At 41.6% G+C, this 22,494-nt stretch overlaps 1 protein-coding gene across 1 annotated transcript in view; it reads right to left on the reverse strand.

Moving 5' to 3' along the window:
- Nucleotides 1-234: 234 nt before the first annotated feature.
- The window catches only part of fgl1b (fibrinogen like 1B), a 28,048-nt gene continuing 5,788 nt past the window's right edge, over nt 235-22,494 (reverse strand). The window contains exons 2-8 of the mRNA XM_041198600.1: nt 21,608-21,686; nt 19,009-19,213; nt 6,637-6,796; nt 4,299-4,396; nt 4,076-4,164; nt 3,766-3,956; nt 235-1,468 (exon numbers count right to left, since the gene is read on the reverse strand). Of these exons, the coding sequence (XP_041054534.1) occupies nt 1,279-1,468; nt 3,766-3,956; nt 4,076-4,164; nt 4,299-4,396; nt 6,637-6,796; nt 19,009-19,213; nt 21,608-21,667 (993 nt within the window). The 5' untranslated portion in view covers nt 21,668-21,686 and the 3' untranslated portion in view covers nt 235-1,278. The remainder of the gene's footprint in view (nt 1,469-3,765; nt 3,957-4,075; nt 4,165-4,298; nt 4,397-6,636; nt 6,797-19,008; nt 19,214-21,607; nt 21,687-22,494) is intronic.

Genomic DNA, 22,494 nt, shown 5'->3' on the forward strand with positions numbered 1-22,494 from the left:
TAACGTGTGTATAGCTTTAATAAGTTAATATTAGCATTAATTTCAGCAATTCAGCATGCGAGCTGAAATATGGTCAACCCAAAGGGACTGGAAGTAACTGCAATCTACTAAGAGTCTAAGAGTTAACGTTGTTCGGCATTACACATGGGATGAACAGAATTTGCAATTCCCAGTTTTATGAGAGAGAAGAAATGTTTATCAATGTTAAATACCGTGAGACTTTTGATTATTTCAAATGAGCATTTTATTGTGATACTTATTATACAAAGCATTTTCAGTCAGTCAATCACAAGAGGACAAGTATATGCAAATGATCAGTCAATTCTTCTTTCTCAGATCGAGTGCATTCACATTCATTTCAAAAATACTTCACGAATTCCAATGCTTTAAGGCATTCTTTATATGGCAATTAGAAATAAATGTTATTTTCAGTTAAAAAGCTCAGTTGAGCACAGTATCAACATGATTTAAACCCTAAAGATTTACTTGAATGTTTCCTCAAATATGCAAGTGCTCAATATTGATTTAAATGTCACATTTAATACAGTATGAAAATATATGCCTGAATATCTTTCAGATATTAGTTTCAGGATAATGAAGACCTTTGACCAGTAAATTTGATTTCTGTCCAGGACAGTCACAGAGTTGGTAAATATTGGCAGCGAGCTGTGGCTACAAAAACAGGTCGCTGGCCGGAAATCGGCTGCCTCTCATGTGGAGCTGGATATTAGGACAGGTCTAGTAGGTTATAAACTGATGTTGGGAACGGAGCATCAAAAGGGCATTGGGAATGGGCTGGAGTTTTATGGGGTCGGGGTCTGATGCTTCTTCTCGGTCCATAAAAATAAAAGGTTGTGCATTTCTGCTGGCGGCCTGCATTTGTTCCTATGGGATTTCGATTTCCACCCTTAGGTAGCTTTAAGCTCATTTCAGGAGACCAGGCTAGTCGCTCATTTATAGGTCCACCCGAATATCAAGTGGGCCTTAAACATTGTCATAAAATGGGTATCTGTTAAGTTAAATTACCCCCGCCCCCTTTTTATCCTTTTTTTTGCAGAATGTTGATTCCGCTAATTAAAATGGACTGACACAGGTTGCCATTTTGTCATCAAAATTATAAAGTAATTTATTGTCACAATACAAAAAGTTAGCTATAGTCTATTTAACGATGACACAGTTTACAAAATACAAATGTTTAACTCCATAGTATTTCTCTCTTATTTGGATTAAGTAACCTGGCATGTGATATTAAGGATCCAGTTCCTTGTCAAGTGAATACTACCCAATTTTGTTGCCATAATCTCCGCTTCCAGCACTTGAAAAGAAGTAGAGTGGTCGGACTTTCATGGCTGTGAATTTCAGAGAGTACCACCATCCTGTCCAGGTGTACCAGAGAATTCCATTATCATGTTTTGCAGTGTAGTTGCCACGTCGATAGTATTTTCCATTAAGGTTGGCCATATGGCATCTTTGATTTTGAACAACAATTAAAGAGATTGATTTTAAAGAAGATCAGCATAAAGGCAGAAATTTATCAGATTTATTTCAAACAAACAAGTTGGGCTAGAAATTCCTCTATGATGCAAAACGGTGATGTTGGCTTGATTGCCCATTGTACGCAGTGCCTGATATTTAATTCCAATGCGGGCAGCCAATCTGATATCTCCTATTTTGCATCCCCACCTCAGATGAATTTCTAGCCCCTTCAGTTCTCAGAGTGAAATAAACTGAATTTTTCACTTTTTATTCATTCACGGGATGTGGGTGTCGCTGGCTAGACCAGCATTTGTTGCCCATTCCCAGTTGCCCTGGAGAAGGTGGTGGTGAGCTGCCTTCTTGAAATGCTGCAGTTCATGTGGTGTACGTCCACCGTGATGTTAGGAAGGGAGTTCCAGGATTTTGACCCAGCGACAGTGAGGGAACAGTGACATAGTTCCAAGTCAGGATGGTGTGTGGCTTGGAGAAGAACTCGAAGGTGGTGGTGTTCCCATGCATTTGCTGCCCTTGTCCTTCTGCCTTTAAAGCTATTTATTTAAGAATCTTGCTCTTTTAGGATCTAGAATTTGACCTATTCCTCCCCCCTCCCCACCTTCTCAAAAGTTCAAGCATTGAGAGTTCATATGTATTAATCTGGAAACAACTTTTGTTTAATTCTTGAACACAATTTGTGTGGGAGAGAGAGAAAAAGAGATGTCTGCGATGAGTAACTATATCTAGTTTGTCCACCCAGGTTTGGAATCATACACTTCTGCTCTGTTACAGTGTAAATTCAATACTTGATACAGCTCCCTCTGTGCTGCCACCACAGTACACTTTCCGGTCAACTTTACAGCCACAGCCCCTTCTGCATGTGTATCACATTTCCGTTCGATCTGTCAGTGATAACTTTGAGTGAGGTAATTTGGAGTCAAATGATGCAACAGCACATTCCTTGAGCTATGCACATGAGACTGAGGCTAACCAAACATACTTTGCTTGAGGCTCTTGCAACCCATAAGAAAGAAAACATTCATCACTTCTGTTTGGGATGAACTTAAACCTCTGCAACAAAATGCAACAGATAGTGTCCCACAGTCTTCAGGTTAAATAAAATAAAATAAGTTGCAAGAAATCTGGAACTTTGGAATTGGTTACTAATGAATGCACTGAAACAGAAGGTAGATAGATTGTTTTAAAGAAAAATTTAAGTCTCAATCATTAATTTATCATTCAAGTTAGTTCAGTGGCTTTTCCATAAAGTTATTAAACAGGTTTTATTGCATTTCAGTACTAAAAGGACAAAACAATTCTAATCCTCTTTGTCCTCAACAATTCTGAAGTTATGATGAAATTGTTTCATTATTACTGGTTCTACCAACAAAGAACAATTGACTTGAGGTTTTGTTGACTTAAAGGCAAAGAAAAGGCTGCCTAAGTTAAATAGCTGTTTACATTAAATTTGTTGTGAATGTTTTATATGGGCATCAGCATTCTGTCACACAGTCATGCCTACAGCTGTATACTCTTACCACTAGGTGGAGCTTAATATGCTCCAGATCCCAACACTTATTATGCCTGCAAATCACTAATATTCTCGGAGGGAAATTTGCTTTACCCTAACTTTGTCTGGGCAATTTTTTTTTACTTATACAGTACGTGGTTAGGACATAGAATGCCCTACCTAAAACCATAGAGAAGCAGGATTTTGTAACTGCTTTTAAAAAGGGAAATGGATCGCTATTTCAAAAATTTTTAAAATAAGTGTGGGGATGGGACAGGGGATGGGGATGGGGACTCCCTTGCAGAGAGCTGCTGCCGGTGTGATGGGCTGAATGATCTGTATCTGTGGTATAATTACTATGATTTTATGGGACATTAAAACCAAATGGAGTCCTGTCTTCACCTAATGTCCACGCCTGTGCACTTCCAGTGGATGTCCCTGGATGGCCCTTTTAACAGTACAGGGGGTGCAAAAATAGGAAGGTTACATTAATGCTGTAAAGGAAACTGGGAGGCTGACTCTGAAATAATGGGCAGCATAATGTGGACAGCGATTACGCATGATCTGTTACATCAACCTTAATTCTGTTTGAAATGGTCACTGGGTACAAAGACAAATAAAAATGATGTGCCATAATTTGCTGTGGTGACTGACATGAGCTTCACCATTATTTGGATAGAAAATTATGGCCTGTTATATTTTCCAACCACAATTATTCTTTCTAGCAAAGAGTCTGTATATATACCTTCATACACAGTATTGCATAAATAAATGTAACTCTATACCTGTTAAACCACCAGCCAGATTTATTTTCTTGAGAGCAACTCCCCTGTAGGTATCTGTCGTTGTCCTGGTCTGATGTGCTGAATTGCATCCCATTGTGAGAAGCTGACCACTGCACCTGTGGCATCAAACCACCAGACAATGCATCCCCTGCATTTCCACCATAGGTTCCAAATGTTAGCCTGTATTTATCCTGGTTTAAATAACAAAACAACGTACATATTTAACTAAAGTGCTACATTCATGGTGTGATAACTTCATTGGCAATTGAAAATAAGTTCAATATCCATGACAAGTTTCAAATTCTCTTACCTTTTCATCTGAGATGCTAAATTTTTCATAGGTAGCATACCTCTTTTCTCCATTCCAATCAACGAGGTCAATCTTTATTAAATACTTTCCTGCAAGGAATTTATCAGTGGTCAAAATGTCTATTTTGTGATTATTAATGTTTCTAAAAATGTTTTCAAGCTGTATTTTATCCTTTACATTCGTTAGGGCTGATTCAACATTTCAAAGTTGAATATATTCTTACCTGCAGCCAGAATTTGGTGTATCTTTTCATTTCCGAGCCAATATTCATCTTTCCCACCTTGAAATGATCCAAAGCCTGATTTATAGTCATCCCAGCCTCTGAAGAAAGTATGAATTGCAAGAATAGCAAAGATAACTTAAATCTTGTTGAAGAGCAAAATCTGTTGACACTTCCAATAATTTTTGTCTTTGTTTCAGTTAAGTGCAGTTTACGACTAATCATTTTCAATAACACCTAACTTACATTATTATAGCACCTTAAATGCAATGAAACATACCAAGGCTCTTCATAGGAGCATTGTAAAGTAAGACACTGAGCCACAGAAGGAGATATTAGATCAGATAACCAAAAGCTTGGCCAAAGAGGTAGCTTTTAAGAAGCGTCTTAAAGGATGAAAGTGAGGGAGAGAGGCAGAGGGGTGTAGAGAGGGAATTCCTGAGCTTGGGGCCCAGGCAACTGAAGGCACCCTTACCAATGGTAGAGTAATTATACTGGGAAATGCACAAGAGGCCAGAATTGGAGGAGCACAGATATCTCAGAGGGTGGGGTTGGAGGAGATTACAGGAGATAGGGAGGGGCTAGACCAAGGAGGGATTTGAAAACAAGGATGAGAATTTTAAAATTAAAATGTTGCTTGTCAGGGAATCAATGTAGGTCAACGAGCACAAGGGTGATAGTGGGATGGGACTTGCTGTGAGTTAACACAAGGGCAGCAAAAGCTTTGGAAGACCTCAGGTTTCTTGAAGGTAGAATGAGGGAGGCCAACCAGGAGTACATTGGTCTAGTTGAGTCTAGAAGTAATGACTGTCAAATATTTGTTACACTCACAATTTTGCTACGTTCTATGATTTCTATGATCTGAGAGAACAATTATTAGTTTACTAATAAACTAATAATTCCCTGATGCTGAAGATTTGCCTGATAATCATAACATTAATAATACTTGAATGCTTTTATGTAAATAGAATCCTACCTCAATTGTACAATTAAAGTTAATGGGAAGTGAATTATTGAACACTCACTTTGAGTGAGGGCGCTAAGTTACTTTGATGAATCATGTGAGTCATTCAAAATCCTGACCGACAATTCGGCATAAAAGAGGGGATGTTAAAAAATATTTTAATTTCGGCAGCAGTACTTAGTAAAAGATAAGGTTAGTTGAGAGTCAATTTTACAATTAAGTGGAGACATTTTACACTCAGTGTACCACTAAGGATGCAGCAACAAAATAAGACTTTATTTGCAACTAACATGTACTGAGACTAATAGTAGTATTAAATGCACCAATGCATTGTCTTGTGAAAATAAAATGGCATTCAGCAGTGCAGATTGGCTGTACCACTGATAAATTAATATTCATCAGTAAAGCACTAATGTCTTGGACATTTGTATGGTGAGGAAATTCTAAATGGGGTCCAGTGAAGACACTTTTTATTTTACCACATATTAATGGTTGGAAGAAATATGCAATATAAGCCAAAGGGTTTCTGTATATTATAATTATATTTCATAATTATATTCTGTTTTATTTATCATTCAATATACAGTTAGAAACACTTTAAAACTACAGACATGCATAAATGGCGGTCATTTGTAAAATGCCCACTGGTGAGAAATTTATAATAAATGCGCAGTTCTCATTTGAAAAGAAAAGACCTGGTAATAAGAGAAAGAAGATAGCAGGTTAAAAGGAAAATTGGGAATACTAGAAGCTCTGGCCAGAGCAGGCTAGGAAGTGGGGGGGCGGGAGGGGGGAGTAGAAACAGGGTCCCTCCTGATTGGGTACCTGTGGCTTGCTGGCATGTTCCACACCCCGCTCCCCCCCACTGCCCCTCCCCCCCACCCTCCACCAAGCAGCAAGGGGTGCCCCTGCTGGAAGATCTCCCCTGTCTTTATGATCGATTCTCTCTCCATTCGCTAGAGTCTGCCTGATTGATCCCAGTGTGTCCCAAATCCACTTATGTGCTCTCTGGGCCTCCTCAATCATCGCTGGTCCGGTGCCTGCTGCAGTCCCAGCAGTGGCCACTGCTCCTGGTGGCGCTGCTGGGCTTGAGGAGCTTCCATGCTTTTGATTGGCTGGCAGCTTTGGAGGCGGGACATCCTGCCTCAGAGGTTTGGAAGTCACGACTGCAGGCGACTAATTGCCTGAATAACATAAAATTGAGTCGTGGCTTCCAGGGCCAGTGGAGGTAACATTGTCCCTGAATTTCCAGCCAGTGGGTGGGGTAACCACCAACATGCAAAAGCCCGGCCTCTGAAAAAGAACAAGTAGAATGACTTAAGAATCACCAGGAAGGTCTCCCTATGGTTTAGTTTGACATTAACATACTTCATTTACCTGTTAAAATTCACCTTGCCATTAGTGCGTCGTTGAATAACTGTCCATCCACCACCATCTGACATATCACAGTATGCAAGAAATGGTTCAGCAATAGATTTTGGCTTAATTCTGTAATATCCACTTGTGGTTTCGCCACTGATGTACATATCAGAACAATCTGCACAAAGTGGAACTTTGTATTATAATCAGTGCATGTAAGAACAGAAGTTAATAAGCCATCATTTGTTCCATTGTCTCCCAACAAACTATTTGATGAAGGCAGTGTTGAGCAGGGCAATTGGAGCCACAAGTGATATACTCTTGTATGCCGCATATGAAGAAAAGGGTCTACATGGCTAGAATGTCAGATCTGAAACTAATGGAGAAGCTTTGCTAAAGGAAGTTCCCCAGATGAAACAGGGGAGAGATTGCATAACTGCAACAGAAGTACCTTCTCTAAAGTCTTGGGTATTATTGGCTGCACTCAATTGGAGATAAAGGGGGCTTAAATTCAACATTGTTGCTTCTGTTTTACAGGTATAGAGCAGGTGCAACAATGACCAATTTGTTCTGCATTCAGACTGCTGCTAAATTCGCTGGGGGGCCCAGGTTTAGACAGCAAAAGCTCCGGCTAGTTCTTTTAGACTCTACGTCAGGCTAATCAAGTGGAACCAATTTTTCTTAAGCTTATCTTAATGTCAAGCTAGGTCCTCTTCCTGCCTCCATATTAACATTGCAGTCGCTGTCAGTATATGCTCACCCACCTCTTCTTTGCCTCCCCCCACTTACCTCATGCCCAATCCATTACCTGTGCTTACCCACAGACTGGCTCAGTATCCAAATTAGCTGAAATTTGAAAGCCCTATGCCAGCTGAATTATGGTGCCTACTTTGTGCCTGTAGCTTACTGGATTCATTCCACAAGCCAAAGGTGAATTTATAAAGGTCCAAGGGCCTCTCTGTTTGGGTCATGAGTTCATGTGCCAATTAATGAATGTCTATTATTGGCTGCTATCGGATATGGAGCCCATTATTACTCTATTGATCCAAATATCCAAATGAAGCAAGCAAAAAGAGAGAAACAGTCTTGTTGGACAAAAAAGCCGGAAGCCCAGTTGTTGAGTGTATAAATTCATATAGTGCAGAAGGGGACCATTCAGCACATGTTGCCTGTGCCAGCTGTTTGAAAGAGGTTTCCAATTATTTTGTCAGATCACATGACTGAGAAGCAAGAGACATCTGGAAGGAATAGAGGCTCCGCCCTCATGCAGAGATCCAAATGTGTAAATAGTTGCTGTAAATAAAAAGTAATAGTTTTGAGACTGAAGTAGCATACTTTGGGAGCATAGATAATCCCCAAAACACCCACCTATACCCAAACCACACAACAAAACATAGCCATTGCCCTTTTAAAGTTACTACAGTATTGAATCTGCTTCCAACACCCCAGCACACAGAGAGCGGACCTGCATGAAAAGGTCAGCGGCAGCGGGAGATAAGAACCGGCGGCAGAGAGTCCCTTCAACCTGTTTCAAACTATCAGACCTGAAGTGTGTTGTCACAGGAAAACAGGTAGGTGATTCGTGGGTATCTCTTTCCTGTCTCTTTTGATTGGCCAAGTGGTTTAACTCAGGAGCCGTTATTACAGTTGAAGAATACAGTTAAGAAATTCACTTGTAAAATATGTAACATCCATATTCATTAACTAAATAGAATAGAGATGGCTGGACAGATGATGCATTGCAGCTGTAGCATGTGGGAGCTGGTAGACACCGGTGCGCCCAGCGGTGACCACATCTGCAGCAAGTGTTGGCTGCTCGAGGAACTTTGGCTCAGAGTGGATGAGCTGGAGTCTGAGCTGTGGACACTGCGACACATCAGCGAGGGGGAGAGTTAACTGGACACTGTTTCAGGAGGCAGTCACGCCCCTTAGATTAATTATATCAAATTGGTTTGTGGTCAGGGACAGGAAGGTATGACTGCGAGTGAGGCAGGTATGGGGATCCAGAATTTAGCTTTGGAGGAGCCTCAGCCAGCACCATTGTCCAAGAGGTATGAGGTTCTTGCTCCTGGTGTGGACGAGGGCACAAACTGCAGGGAGGATGAATGAACTGAGCACAGCACCGTGGTACAGAGTGCGATTCATGTGGGGGGAGAAAAGATAACTGTAGTACTAATAGGGCATAGCATAGTTAGGGGAATAGATATTGTTCTCTGCAGAGAATTCCAAAAGCTGTATTGCCTACCTGGTGCCAAGGTTAAGGACATCTCTTCTGGCTGGAGAGGAATTGAAGTGGGAGGGGAAGGATCCAGTTGTCATGGTCCACATAGGTACCAAAGACATAGATAGGACTAGGAAAGCGGTTCTGCTGAGGGGCTATGAGCAGCTTGGGGCTAAATTAAAAAGCAGAACCACAAAGGTAATAATCTCTGGATTACTACCTGAGCCATGTGTAAATTGGCATAGGGTAAATAAGATTAGAGAGGTAAATGCGTGGCTCAAAGATTGGTGTGGGAAAAATAGGTTTTGATTCATTGGGCACTGGCACCAGTACTGGGGAAGGACAGACCTATTGGCACAGGCTTCATTTGAACCACGTTGGGACCAGTGCCCTGGTGAATCATATAACTAGGGTTGTAGATAGGACTTTAAACTAATTAGTGGTGGGGGGTGGGGGGCGGAATTCAATTGAAGGGAATTTTAGATAATCAAAAATAAGCAAGAGAGCAGAGGTGAAGAGGCGAGTGATAATCAAAGTGTGACAGGAAGGGGCAGAAAGTATAAGCAGAAGAGTGCAGCAGAAATTAGAACCAGGATGAATAACAATGGTAAAAAGTCATAGCTTAATGCTCTTTATTTGAATACATGCAGAATTTGTAACAAAATAGATGAGTTGACAGCACAAATAGAAATAAATGGACATGACTTGATAGCTATTACAGACAGGTGGTTGCAGGGTGACCAAGACTGGGAACTCAATATTCACAGGTATTCGATGTTCAGGGAAAATAGACAAAAAGAAAAAGGAGGTGGGGTAGCTTTGTTAATAAAGGAAGGTATCAGTGTGGTGGTGAGTAATGATATAGGTACAATAGATCGTGATGTGGAATCAGTTTGGGTGGAAATAAGGAATAGCAAAGGAAAGAATTCACAGGTGAGAATTGTCTATAGGCCCCTGAAGAGTTGCCTCACTGCAGGACAAAGTATAAATTGGAAAATTATGTAGGCATGTAAGAAGGGCACTACAATTGTCATGGGTGATTTTAATCTGCATATTGACTGGACAAAATCAGATTGGTAGGGGTAACATGGAAGATGACTTTGTAGAGTGCATCAGGGATTGTTTCTTAGAGCAATACATTTCAGAACCTGTCCAGGAACAGGTTATTTTAGATCTAGTGATTTGTAATGAGGTAGGATTAATAAGAGATATTGTAGTTGAGGATGCTCTAGGGGGTAGTGATCACAACATGGTAGAATTTCAAATTCAGTTTGAGGGCGAGCAACTTGGATCTCAAACCAGTGTCCTCAACTTAAATAAGGGCAATTACAGAGGTATGAAGAAAGAGTTCTCGAAAGTGGGCTGGGAAAATAGACCAAGGGGAAGGTCAGTGGATGAGCAGTGGCAGACATTTAAACAGATATTTCATAATGCTCAGCAAAAATTTATCCCAGTCAAAAAGAAGGACTCGATGAGAAGGATGAACCACCTGTGGTTAACAAGGGTGGTCAAGGAGAGTATGCAATCAAAACCTAAGGCACATAAAGCAGCAAAAACTAGCGGTAGGCCAGAGGATGGGGAATTTTTTTAGGAACCAGAAGTGGATGACTGAAAAGCTAATAAAGAGGGAAATATAAAAGAAATATAAAAACAAACAGCAAGAGCTTTTACGGGTGTATAAAAAGAAAGAGAATAGCTAAAGTGAGCATGGGACCCTTGGAGGATGCAACTGGAGAATTGATAATGGGGAACAGGAAAATGGCAGATAATTTAAATCAATATTTTCCACTGGTCTTCACAGTGGAGGACACTATAAACCTTCCAAAGATATCAGATAAGCAAGGAGCTAATGGAAGGAAAGATCTTGTAACAGTCTCTATCATGAGGGACAAAGTATTTGACACAATAATGGGACTAAAGACAGACAAGTCACCAGGACCTGATGGCTTGCATCCAAGGGTTTTAAAGGACGTGGCTGCAGAGATAGTAGAGGCATTGGTCGAAATATTCCAGGGCTCATTGGATTTCAGGAGGGTCCCAGCAGATTGGAAAAGCATAATGTGACGCCCCTGTTCAAGAAAGGAGGGAGACAAAAAGCAGGAAACTATAGGCCAGTCAGCCTAACATCTGTCATTGGGAAATGCTAGAGTCCATTATTAAGGAAGAAATAGCAGGACATTTAGAAAAGCTTAACGTAATCAAACAGAGTCAACATAATTTTGTGAAAGGGAAATCATATTTGATAAATTTGCTAGAGTTCTTTGAGGATAAAACAAGCAGAGTTGATAAAGGGGAACCTGTAGGTGTAGTGTATTTAGATTTCCAGAAGGCATTCAATAAGATGCCACAAGAAAAGTTATTGCACAAGATAAGAGCTCACGGTATTGGGGGTAATGTATTAGCATGGACTGAGGATTGGTTAACACACAGAAGACAGAGTAGGGATTAATGGGTCTTTTTCAGGTTGGAAAGACGTAACTAGTGGAGTGCCACAAGGATCAGTCCTAGGGTCTCAGTTATTTACTATCTATAATAATGACTTTAAAGAGGGGGCGGAGTGTAGTATATCCAAATTTGTTGATGATACAAAAATAGGTGGAAGGGCATATTGTGATGAGGACATAAGGAATCTGCAAGAGGATATAGACAGGTTGAATGAGTGGGCAAAAACTTGGCAGATGGAGTTTAATGTAGGAAAGTGTGAGGTCATAAACTTTGGGGAGGGTTCTGGAATGGTGATGTGTAGGTTTACAAAGCAAAAGGACATGGCAGCCTTGCAGGGCAGCTATTTAGGAAATGATACCCAGAGTGAGAAGGGACAGACTGTACAAATATAAAAAAACAGCAGCATATAGGGTCAAAATGGGAAAAAATGGTAAAAAGGCAAAATTAATGGCTCTTTACTTAAATGCAAGTTGTAATTGGGACTAAATAAATTAATTAATGTCACAAATAGAGGTTAACTGGTATGATCTTATAGCTATTACGGAGATGTGGTTACAAGGAGATCAAAACTGGGAACTAAATATTCAGGAGTATGTGACTTTTTGAAAGGATAGGCAGGACGGAAAGGGTGTTGGGGGTAACTTTGTTAGTACGAGATGGAATAAGTACAATGGCAAGAAAGGATCTTAAATCGGAAGATGTAGAATTCATATGGGTGGAGGTAAGAAATAACAAGGGGAAGAAGAAACTGGTGGGAATAGTCTATAGGCCCCCTAACAGTAGCTATATTGCAGGATTAAGAGAATAAATCAGTAGATGAAGAAGGCATGTAAAGAAGGCAGTACATTAATCATGGGTAACTTTAATCTTCATGTAGATTGGGAAAATCAAATTGGCAGAGGTAGACATGAGCAAGAATTCATAGAATGTATTCGGGACAGTGTCTTAGAACAATATGTTGTGAATCCAATCAGAGATCAGGCTATTTTGGATCTGGTAATGTGTAATGAGGCAGGCTTAATAAATGACCTCAGAGTAAATGACTCCCTAGGAAACAGTGACCATAAAATGGTAGAATTTAGCACTCAGTTTGAGAGTGAGAAACTTGGGTTGGAAACAATTGTGCTAAACTTAAATAAGGATAATTACAATGGAATAAGGGCGGAGTTGGCTGGAGTCGACTGGGAAAACAGTTTAGCAGAAAAGATGGCTGATGAACAATGGCAGATGTTTAAGAAAATAGTTCACGACTCTCAACAAAGATATATCCCAGTGAGGAAGGAAGATTCAAGGAAGGGGATAAACCAACCATGGTTATCCAAGGCAGTTAAGGCCAATACAATGTGGCAAAGGTTAATGGTAAGCCAGAGGACTGGGAAAGTTTTAAAAACCAACAAAAGATGACCAAAAAAAGAGGGAGAAAATAAACTTTGACGGTAAGCTAGCAAGTAATATAAAAATGGACAATAAGAGCCTCTTTAAATATATAAAAAGGAAGAGAGGCCAAAGTGAACATAGGCCCCTTAGCAAATGAAGCTGTGGAAATAATAATGGGGAAGCAGGAAATGGCAAAGGAGTTGAATAAATACTTTGTTTCAGTCATCACAGTAGAAGATACTAATAGCATTCCAAAAATACTAAATAATCAAGGGGCAAAAGTTGGTGGGGGGTAATAAATACAATGACTTATCACTAGAGAAAAAGTACTGGGGAAACTAATAGGGCTAAAGGCCAATAAATCCCCTGGACCTGATGGGTTCCATCCTAGGATATTAAAGGAAGTAGCTACAGAGATAGTGGATGCACTGGTAGTAATCTTCCAAGAATCCTTAGATTCTGGAAAAGACCCAGAGAATTGGAGAATGGCTAATATAACACCCTTATTCAAAAAGAGAGAGACAAAAACAGGTAACTATAGGCCAGTTGACTTAACATCTATCATTGGGAAAATGTTGGAGTCTATTATAAAGGATGTAATAGCAGAGCACTTAGAAATACATAATCTAATCAAGCAGAGTCAGCATGGCTTCATGAAGAGGAAAACATGCCTAACAAATTTATAAGAAATCTTTGAGGAGGTAACAAGCAGAATAGATAAAGGGGAGCCAGTAAATGCAATATATTTGGATTTCCAAAAGGCGTTTGATAAGGTACCGCACATAAGGCAACTTAATAAGATAAAAGCCCATGGTGTTGGGGGTAGAATATTAGCATGGGTAGAGGATTGGCTAACTAACAGAAGACAGGGAGTTGGGATAAGGGGGGCATTTTTGGGATGGCAACCTGTAACTAGTGGAGTGCCACAGGAATAGTGCTGGGGCCACAGTTATTTACAATATATATTAACGACAGATGAGGGAAGTGAATGTACTATCACCAAGTTAGCGGATGACACAAAAATAGGTGGGAAGGCAAGTGGTGAGGATGACACAAGGGGTCTACAGAGGGATATAGACAGGTTAAGTAAGTGGGCAAAAACTTGGCAGATGGAATATAATGTGGGAAAATGTGAGGTTATACACTTTGGCAGGAAGAATAGAGGAGCTGAATATAATTTAAATGGAGAAAGACTGCGGAAGGCTGCAGCACAGAGGGATTTGGCAGTCCTTGTGCATGTATCCCAAAAAGCTAACATACAAGTTCAACAGGTAATAAGGAAGGCAAATGGAATGATGGCCTTTATTTCAAAGAGAATGGAGTATAAAAATAGGGAAGTCTTGCTAAAACTATACAAGGCACTAGTTAGATCACACCCAGAATACTGTGAACAATTATGGTTCCCTTATCTAAGGAAAGATATACTGGCATTGGAGGCAGTCCAGAGAAGGTTCACTCGGTTGATCCCAGGTATGGAGGGATTTTTTTATGAGGAGAGGTTGAGTAGGTTGGGCCTGTACTCATTGAAATTTAGAAGAATGAGAGGTGATCTTATTGAAACATATAAGATTCTTAGGGATCTTGACAGGGTAGATGCTGAGAGGTTGTTTCCCCTTTGAGGGAAAGTCTAGGACCAGAGGGCATAATCTCAGAGTAAGGGGGCACCCGTTTAAAAGAGCGATGAGGAGGAATTTGTTCCCACAGAGGGAAGTCAGTCTGTGGAATTCTTTACCAGAGAGGGCTGTAGAGGCTGGGTCGTTAAGTATATTTAAGGCTGAGATAGACAGTTTTTTAATCAGTAAGGGAATCAAGGGTTATGGGGGAAAGTCAAGAAAGTGGAGTTGAGGATTATCAGATATGATTTAATTGGATGGCAGAGCAGACTTGATGGGCCGAATGGCCTACTTCTGCTCCTACGTCTTTTGGTCTTATGGTAGGAAAGATCAAAAGGCAGACTCCAGAAAAGTGTAGCACAGAGGGATGAGTGTTTTTGTGGATGAAACACAAAAGATTAGCCTGCAGGTGCAGCAAGTAATTATGAAGGCAAATGGAATTTTGGCCTGTATTGGTAGGAGGTTGGAGTTTAAAACTTGTTACAACTGTACCTTGGTAAGGCCACACCTGGAGTACTGTGTCCATTTTTTGTACCCGTATTTAAGAAAGGATATACTGGTACCTGGAGGCATTTCAAAAGAGATTCACTTGGCTGATTCCTGGGATGAAGGGGTTGGCTTATCAAGAACAGCTAAACAGGTTAGGCCTTTATTCATTAGAGTTTAGAAGAATAAGGGGTGATCTTATTGAAAGATACAAGATTCTGAGGGGGCTGGACAGGGCAGATGTTGAGAAGATGTTTCCATTAGTGGGGGAATCTTGAACTAGGGGACTTAGATACAGAATAATGGGAGACTCTTTTAAAACTGAGATGCGAATGAATTTCCTCTCTCAGAGAGTAGTGAATGTCTGGAATTCTCTACTCTAGAGAGTTGTGGAGGCTAGATCACTGTAAGTATTTAAAGAGGAGGTAGATAGATTTTTGAAATATCGTGGCGTTGAGGGCTATGAGGAGCTGGCACAAAAGAGGAGTTGAGGCCTGGGGCAGATCAGCCGTGATCTTATTGAATGGCGGGGCAGGCTTGAGGGGCCGAATGTCCTACTCCTGCTCCTATTTCTTATGTTCTTATGTTAGGGCAGGGCATTCCAAAAGTTTTATATCATTAGGCTATCAATAACTTTGCTGCCATTCATTGCAATATCCCAGGTAACTTTTAAAAGTGCAAGCCCAACTAATCAGTTTTCATTGGTGGAATTGAAGAACTGACTAATTGGGCTGAGTTTTCCTTAATTGGTGGGTTTTGATCCTGGTGCAAGTGCCAATTTTGTGTCACGAACCCAAAAGTGGCCATGGTGAGACATCAGGCGCGATCTTCACGAAGACGGCAAAGTAAGAAACAGTTCCAATTTGGGACGGTGGCTGGGTTCCAGCGTTGTGAAGTCCATTCAGCGCTGCCCGTGGGTAGGGCTCCCAGCTGCCTTCACAGTGTGGTCATTGCTGAGGGTCCAGTAGCAAGAGAGGCAGCTACGCCATGGAGTGGAGTGGCTGCCATTGGAGCAGGAGCTACATTAGCAGAGACATCAGTCTCTATGAAGTGGCTGCAGTGACATGCCTTCTGCTTAGGGGAACCGGAACATTGCTACTTCCTGCCTGCAAATTTATAAAAGACCTCAAAAAGTTCAAACCCCAGGCCTCCCGCTTTGAAGCCACCTCCACTGCGTTGCCGGCCGCTTGCTGCAGTGGGTTGGGGCTGTGTGCCATTGGGAAAACCATAACCCATTGCCAGAATTGTCCTAATGTCCTATTAACTACTGCCAGGTGGGTAGATGCCGCCTCCTGGAAAAGCGCTCAGAGGTGGGAGCATGTTGCGGAGCCTGCCAGACATGATTCCATTGAAATTTCGGTGCCCTGCCACCAAAATCACCTCAGCAGCTCTGGGATAATTCAGCTCATTGTTTCTGTGCCTTATCAAGTGATTTAAGGCATGTTCTTTTCAAAGACAGTTTGGTCCGATTAAAACTAAAAATGAGACATTGAGAGTTGCTTGAACATCCACACTCTCACCCACTACCCCTTTGTCTATATTGCCAATGATTGAGGGATCTATAACAGAAGGATTTAGATATAAATGTAAATGTTAGAAATTCAGGACAAGAAGCTGGATAAATTCTTTTATACAAGGGCTATGGATAACCAGAGTTAGTCATAGAAGCAGACAAATGTCTACATTTTAAGAAAAGTTGGTTCAGTAGTTGAGGGAAAAGGAGACAATGGGTGGAATTTTACGCTGGCGGATTTGACAGTCCGGCTGAAGTCAATGGACTTTTGAATAGCTCACACATTTTACCCCCCCACCCTCGCCACAATGGGGCTGTAAAATTCTGTCCATTGACATATGGAAACGGAATGGGCACATTGAAATCATTACTTATGGGATAGAAAAACATCTAGTTGGTTTCACAACGTGTTTCTGTTTGGTATTCTTTTGTAACTTTGTGATACACAATGAGGAATTTTGCTTGTGAATGCACAATGCCTGGGGACACAATTCCTGCTGGCTGTGGCATTTCAATATAATGGGACTGATTAAAGGCTGGTTGCTGGGAGATTTGGCTCATGACTTTATTACCCAATCATTGATACACAAAGTACATTGATGTAACCAGGAACAAAGTAAGACCTGAGAAGTCATTGAGCAATTCACTGATGTTGCCTTGCAGTGATTCCAATGTTTGGATAGATTGAGAAGGTGGAGCATCACTTTACAACCGAATCCAACCAGTGTGCACAGAAACATTGTCAACAAGCATTATCATGGCCATTGAGATGAGGCGTTATTTTAAACTGAATGAAAATAACATCACTCCTGTGTAAAGGAGGTTGAAAAATTCTCGATGTTTGAACCAGCAGAGAGATTGCACAAGAGGTTAGGATAATCCGATTGTAATCTACTTCAATTACCAAGGGGCAGAATTTAATTGTGGCTATGGGATCTTGTAGAACTGCCTGTCAGGTACTTAGCTGACCAGAGTCAGGCCTTCTCCGGGATTCAGGACCCCGTAGGAGGAACTCCTGTAAACTGAGAGCTGTTGGCCTATCAGAAGCGGCAACTTGCCATTGCTGGCAGCACCACCGGGAAGGTGATGGCTGCTGCCAGCAAAGCAGCCAGGAAGAGGCCGAGAATTGCTGAGGGACCCAGGTCACAGGTCAATGAGGATGAGATTAGGGTCGCAAGAAAGGGCAGGGGGCTGGCTCTCAGTGGGCCTCCACTTCTTCATGCCGAGTCCCTCAATCAGGCACCAAGGGCATTTGAACGAGGGACACCACCACCACCCCCTCTCCCCCATCTCAGGAGGCAACAAGCAAAAACAGGTTTGCTTGCCGGTCTCCCACCTGTCGCTGGTTGAATACTAGCAGTGACAGAACGAGGCCTCGTTATGCATGCTTGGCTGAGAGCCCAGGATCCTATAAAGGGTTTTACTTTTTTGACAGCTGGGGAAAGGGGAAACCGTTGCCTGATTGACAGCTTTATGATAGTATAGTAAGCTATTTTTTCTGTGATCTGTTTTGTCAATGGCTCAATGTTTATTTGCATAAGATAAATAGGTGTTAAGTACTTAGATCTTCTGTTACTGATACTTTAAAGGTCACCAAAAATTGAGGGCGTCAGGAATGGAGTGGCGGTGGAGGTCAGGTGGAATCCTGGAATTGGGTCCCATCCACCATTTTCCACTCCAACATGGTTGGAAGCATGAAACTCTGGGCCCAGGTTACACATAAACCCCATAACAACCTTTCACCTACAGGAGCCATTGCATAGACTTGTTTAGTATTGATTGCTTATCTTTTGTCTCTGGTTACAGCAGCCACAGCTGCTATTTCTGATTTCATTGTTGCTCTATGTCACAAAGATTCAAAGATGGTGATTTAAAATAATTAACGATGTGCTCAGTTGAGTAACACATGTGCAGTACTCTGTGGACCTCACTTGTAACCCTGTTAAAGGTTGGTTTCTGCTTTCCTTTGTTCTCATCACAACATTTTCAGATCTCCTGCCAGATTTGGATGGAACATTGAGCCTATTGGTGGTGCCCAACAAAATGTGTTTTCTAACATGTGTATTGGGGAAGATATGTCTTTGAGCCAAATGTTGTTCCCATCTACTTCAATTTGGGCAATCTCCAGTACCAAGGGGCAGAATTTGATAGTGGATATGGGGGTCTTGTCCACCAGTTAGAGAACTGCCTGTCAGGCACTTAACTGGCCAGTGTCAGGCCTTCTCCGGGATTCAGGACCCCGTGGGCGGAAATCGTGCAAGCCAAGAGCTGTCAGCCAATCAGAAGCAGCAGCTGTCTACTGCCGGCAACGCCACCGGGGGGGTGGTGGCTGCTGCCAGTAAAGCATCCTGGAAGAGGCCTAGGATTGTTGAGGGATCCAGGCCACAGGTCAATGAGGGAAGTGCTGGTAAAACAGGTGACCCCTGAGCCTGAGCTATGAAGTGTCTGACAGGGTATCTTCACTTGAGACTACTTTGTTCCCTACAAGGTATTCAATTCTTGTTGTTAAGTTGTCAAGATGTAACAAACATAGATCTGGACTGATTGGTTTATGAAACCTCACTAGCAGCAGGTATCACAATGGTATTCTGAGGAAACTACATTTTATTTAATATTCAAAGTTTGTTCACCTTAAATGTACAGTTACTCTGTTAAAGGCCCTCATGGCTGACATTTTGAAAATTGGACCTCTCATTTCTTATTTAGAACATATTTACTTATATTTGTGTATTTACCATGGCGATGAGCAAACGGATGTGAAGCATTGGGTTGTAATTCAGTGTCTTGTTCATTCTTTTCTGTTTTATTGTTTTCCATTATCCAGTAGAGATTATATTCTTTTACATTCTTCAGCCGCCAAGCGCCCAGCAGGAATTGATTCTGCAAACTTTGTAGCTGATGTCGAAGTTTGGAGACTTCAATCGGGCATCTTTCATCGTCCTGTTGCAATGGAAAACATAAACCTGGAGCAAACTTCACCAATGTACTATCAACCCTTGTCTTGTGTCTGGGGAGTCATTGCTGCAGCTCTTACATTATAATGTGCACTCAATGTAGGTTAAAAAGTAAATTGCAAAATTTCCACTGAGGCTTGCTGCAGTTTGAGAGGAGAAGTTGAGTGGGAACTAACTAAATACATGAGGAAAGAAGGGATAGAAGGATAGAGTTGGTTGATAGGATTAGATTAAGTAAGGTGGGAGAAGGCTCAAAGGGAGCACAAACACTGGCTTAGACCAGCCAGGCCAAATAGAATGTTACAGCACAGAAACAGTCTATGTAATTCTTTCCAGATACTGACAAAGTATTCTCCGGCACCAAGAAAATTAAACTGCAAACCAATAAAACAAAGGCAGAAACCCACCACCCCAAAGAAAATAGGAGTCCAGGTCCAACAGAAAAATTGAGACACAGAAGCTAGTGTCCTCTTTCCTCCCATGCTCATATGCAGGATAGAAACCTGGAACAAAAACAGAATTACCTGGAAAAACTCAGCAGGTCTGGCAGCATCGGCGGAGAAGAAAAGAGTTGACGTTTCGAGTCCTCATGACCCTTCGACAGAACGTTCGTTCTGTCGAAGGGTCATGAGGACTCGAAACGTCAACTCTTTTCTTCTCCGCCGATGCTGCCAGACCTGCTGAGTTTTTCCAGGTAATTCTGTTTTTGTTTTGGATTTCCAGCATCCGCAGTTTTTTTGTTTTTATCTATAGAAACCTGGTCCAGGTCTGTGCCCCAACAAAACACGTCCATGGGCCTCTGGTTGGTATCCTCAAGAAGGGAAAAAATTTAATCTTAAAAATGAGGCCTCAGCATCAACCCTCAATGTCCCAGATGATCTGCTGGCAGTTGGGCCCCTTTTTGCAGTGGGAATCATTCCAAATGCACCCACAGCATTCATCCTGGGAATCAAATGTTGCAGCCACCTACATGCTGCTCTACATGTCCAAGCCCTCTATCTCCCTCTGGAGAAACAGGAGATGAAGAGTCTTCCTCTCTCTCTTTCTCTCTCCCCTTGTGGTGGTCAGAAGGATCCAAACAGCAGCTAACTGAGAGTGCTGCAGGTTGTTCTCATCATCTCCTGACTGCAGCAACTTTTAACCCTTCTACCCTCCCTTCTCAAGATCTTTACCATAAAGGGGAAACACGTACAATACAGGACTTCCAAGTTCCAATGGGGACTGAGCACAAGCCAAATGCATAAAGATAGGGATTACATGAAAATGCTAATGCAATTGCTACATTACTTCCTGCTTAAACTACCCAAATCCACTGTCATCTAATGTCCATCTTGTTAACATTCCACATGATCCAGTAAGGTCCCATTTAAGATTTTCAAGCCTTTCTAAAAGACACAGGTCAGGAGTGTGATGGAATGCTCTCCAATTCCCTGCATGACTGCAGCTCCAACAAGGCTCAAGAAACTCAACTCGGAGCAGGATAAAGCAATCCATTTGATAGGCAGCCCACTCACCATCTCAAGACCCACTCTATCTACCATTGACATGTTATAGCTGCAGTTTATAACAATTGAAAAATGCACTGCAGCAACTTATCAAGAGCTTTTCCACTGGAGTTTAGAAGTGTGATGTTGAAGTATATAAGATCCTGAGCGGTGTTGACAAGGTGGATGTGGAAAGGATGTTTCCTCTGCTGGATGAGTCCAGAACTAGGGGGCACTGTTTTAAAATTAGGGGTTGCCCTTTTAGCATAGAGATGAGGAGAACTTTTTTCTCTCAGAGGGTTGTGCGACTTTGGAACTTGCTGCCTCTGAAGGCGGTGGAGGTGGGTCATTTAATATTTTTAAGGCAGAGGTAGATAGATTCTTGTCAAGCAAGGGAATCAAAGGTTACCAGGGGTAGATGGGAATGTGGAATTCAAAACACAAAAAAATCAGCCATGATCTTATTGAATGGCAGAGCAGGCTCGAGGGGGCCAGATTGCCGACTTCTGCTCCTATTTCGCATGTTTGTATATTCTTTGATAGAACCTCCCAAATCCATGATCCCCGCTGCCTAGAAGGGCTAGGGAAGCAGGTCCATGGAAACAGCACCAACTTCAAGTCCCCCTCCAAGCCACACAATATCCTGACTTCAAAATAAATCATTGTTTCTTCATCGCCACCACCTGAAACTCCCTATCTAACAGCATCACAAGAAAACATTTGCCAAGTGGATTGCAATGGTTCAAGAAGAAGGCTCACCATGGACAATTAGGGATGGTCGATAAATACTGTCCTATCTAGTGATACCATATCCTGAGAATGATTAATTATTTAGCAAACCCCTTTTAGAAAAATTAATTCAGAAAAGGTAATAGATTGTTGTTGGACACACATACCGAACCTCTGTGAGCTGCTAAACTTTGATCCAAGAAAAGTAGAAAGGCCAGTAGCATCATGGCATCCAATGCTGGCTACCTACAAACAATATATTTTAATCTTAAAAAACATCAGTAACAAAAGTATCATGGAGTGACCTGACCTCTGATTTTCTACATCTTTCAACCTCTGATGAGACACATTGGAGTAGATTATCAACTTGCTACCCAAATGTAAAACTGGTGTTGAGAATTGATTTCTCAATTGAATTATATTTCTTTGAATCAAATAAAAATTGGGCAGTTTTTATAATAGGTGACTAACCTGCAATATCAGCTTTAGCTCCGGAGAGGCAAGTTATAAATCTACTTTATTGAATGAAGTTTAAGTGCCTCTGTAGAGGGACCAAGTAAACTCTGCTCAATGGGCATAATTTCATGGGATCATTGGGAGTAGAAAATGTGGCGGGCTGGGTGACTTAATTGGTCGGGAGCTGAACTCTTGGCTTCCCAATGGTGGGTTGAGTTTAAGGGGGTTAAGTCAGCAGCCTACTCATAACCTCCAGTGGCAGAACCTCTTTCCAAACATTTGCACTGTATGCTAGTTTAATGAAGAGTGCAGGAGGGCATGCCAGGAGCAGCACTAGGCATTCCTAAAAATGAGGTGCATGCCAAACACCATAAGCAGCAAGCAATAGACAGAGCTAAGCGATTCCTCAGCCAACAGATCAGATCTAAGCTCTACAGTCCAGCCACATCCAGTTGTGAATGTTGGTGGACAATTAAACAACTCATAGGGAGGAAGAGGCTACACAAATCTCCCCATCCTCAATGATGGGGAGGCCAGCACATCAGTGAAAAAGGTAAGGCTGAAGCATCTGCAACAATCTCAGGTGAGGTAATAGATA

This window comes from Carcharodon carcharias, chromosome 11 (assembly GCF_017639515.1).
Source record: "Carcharodon carcharias isolate sCarCar2 chromosome 11, sCarCar2.pri, whole genome shotgun sequence".
NCBI classification, from domain to species: Eukaryota; Metazoa; Chordata; class Chondrichthyes; order Lamniformes; family Lamnidae; genus Carcharodon; species Carcharodon carcharias.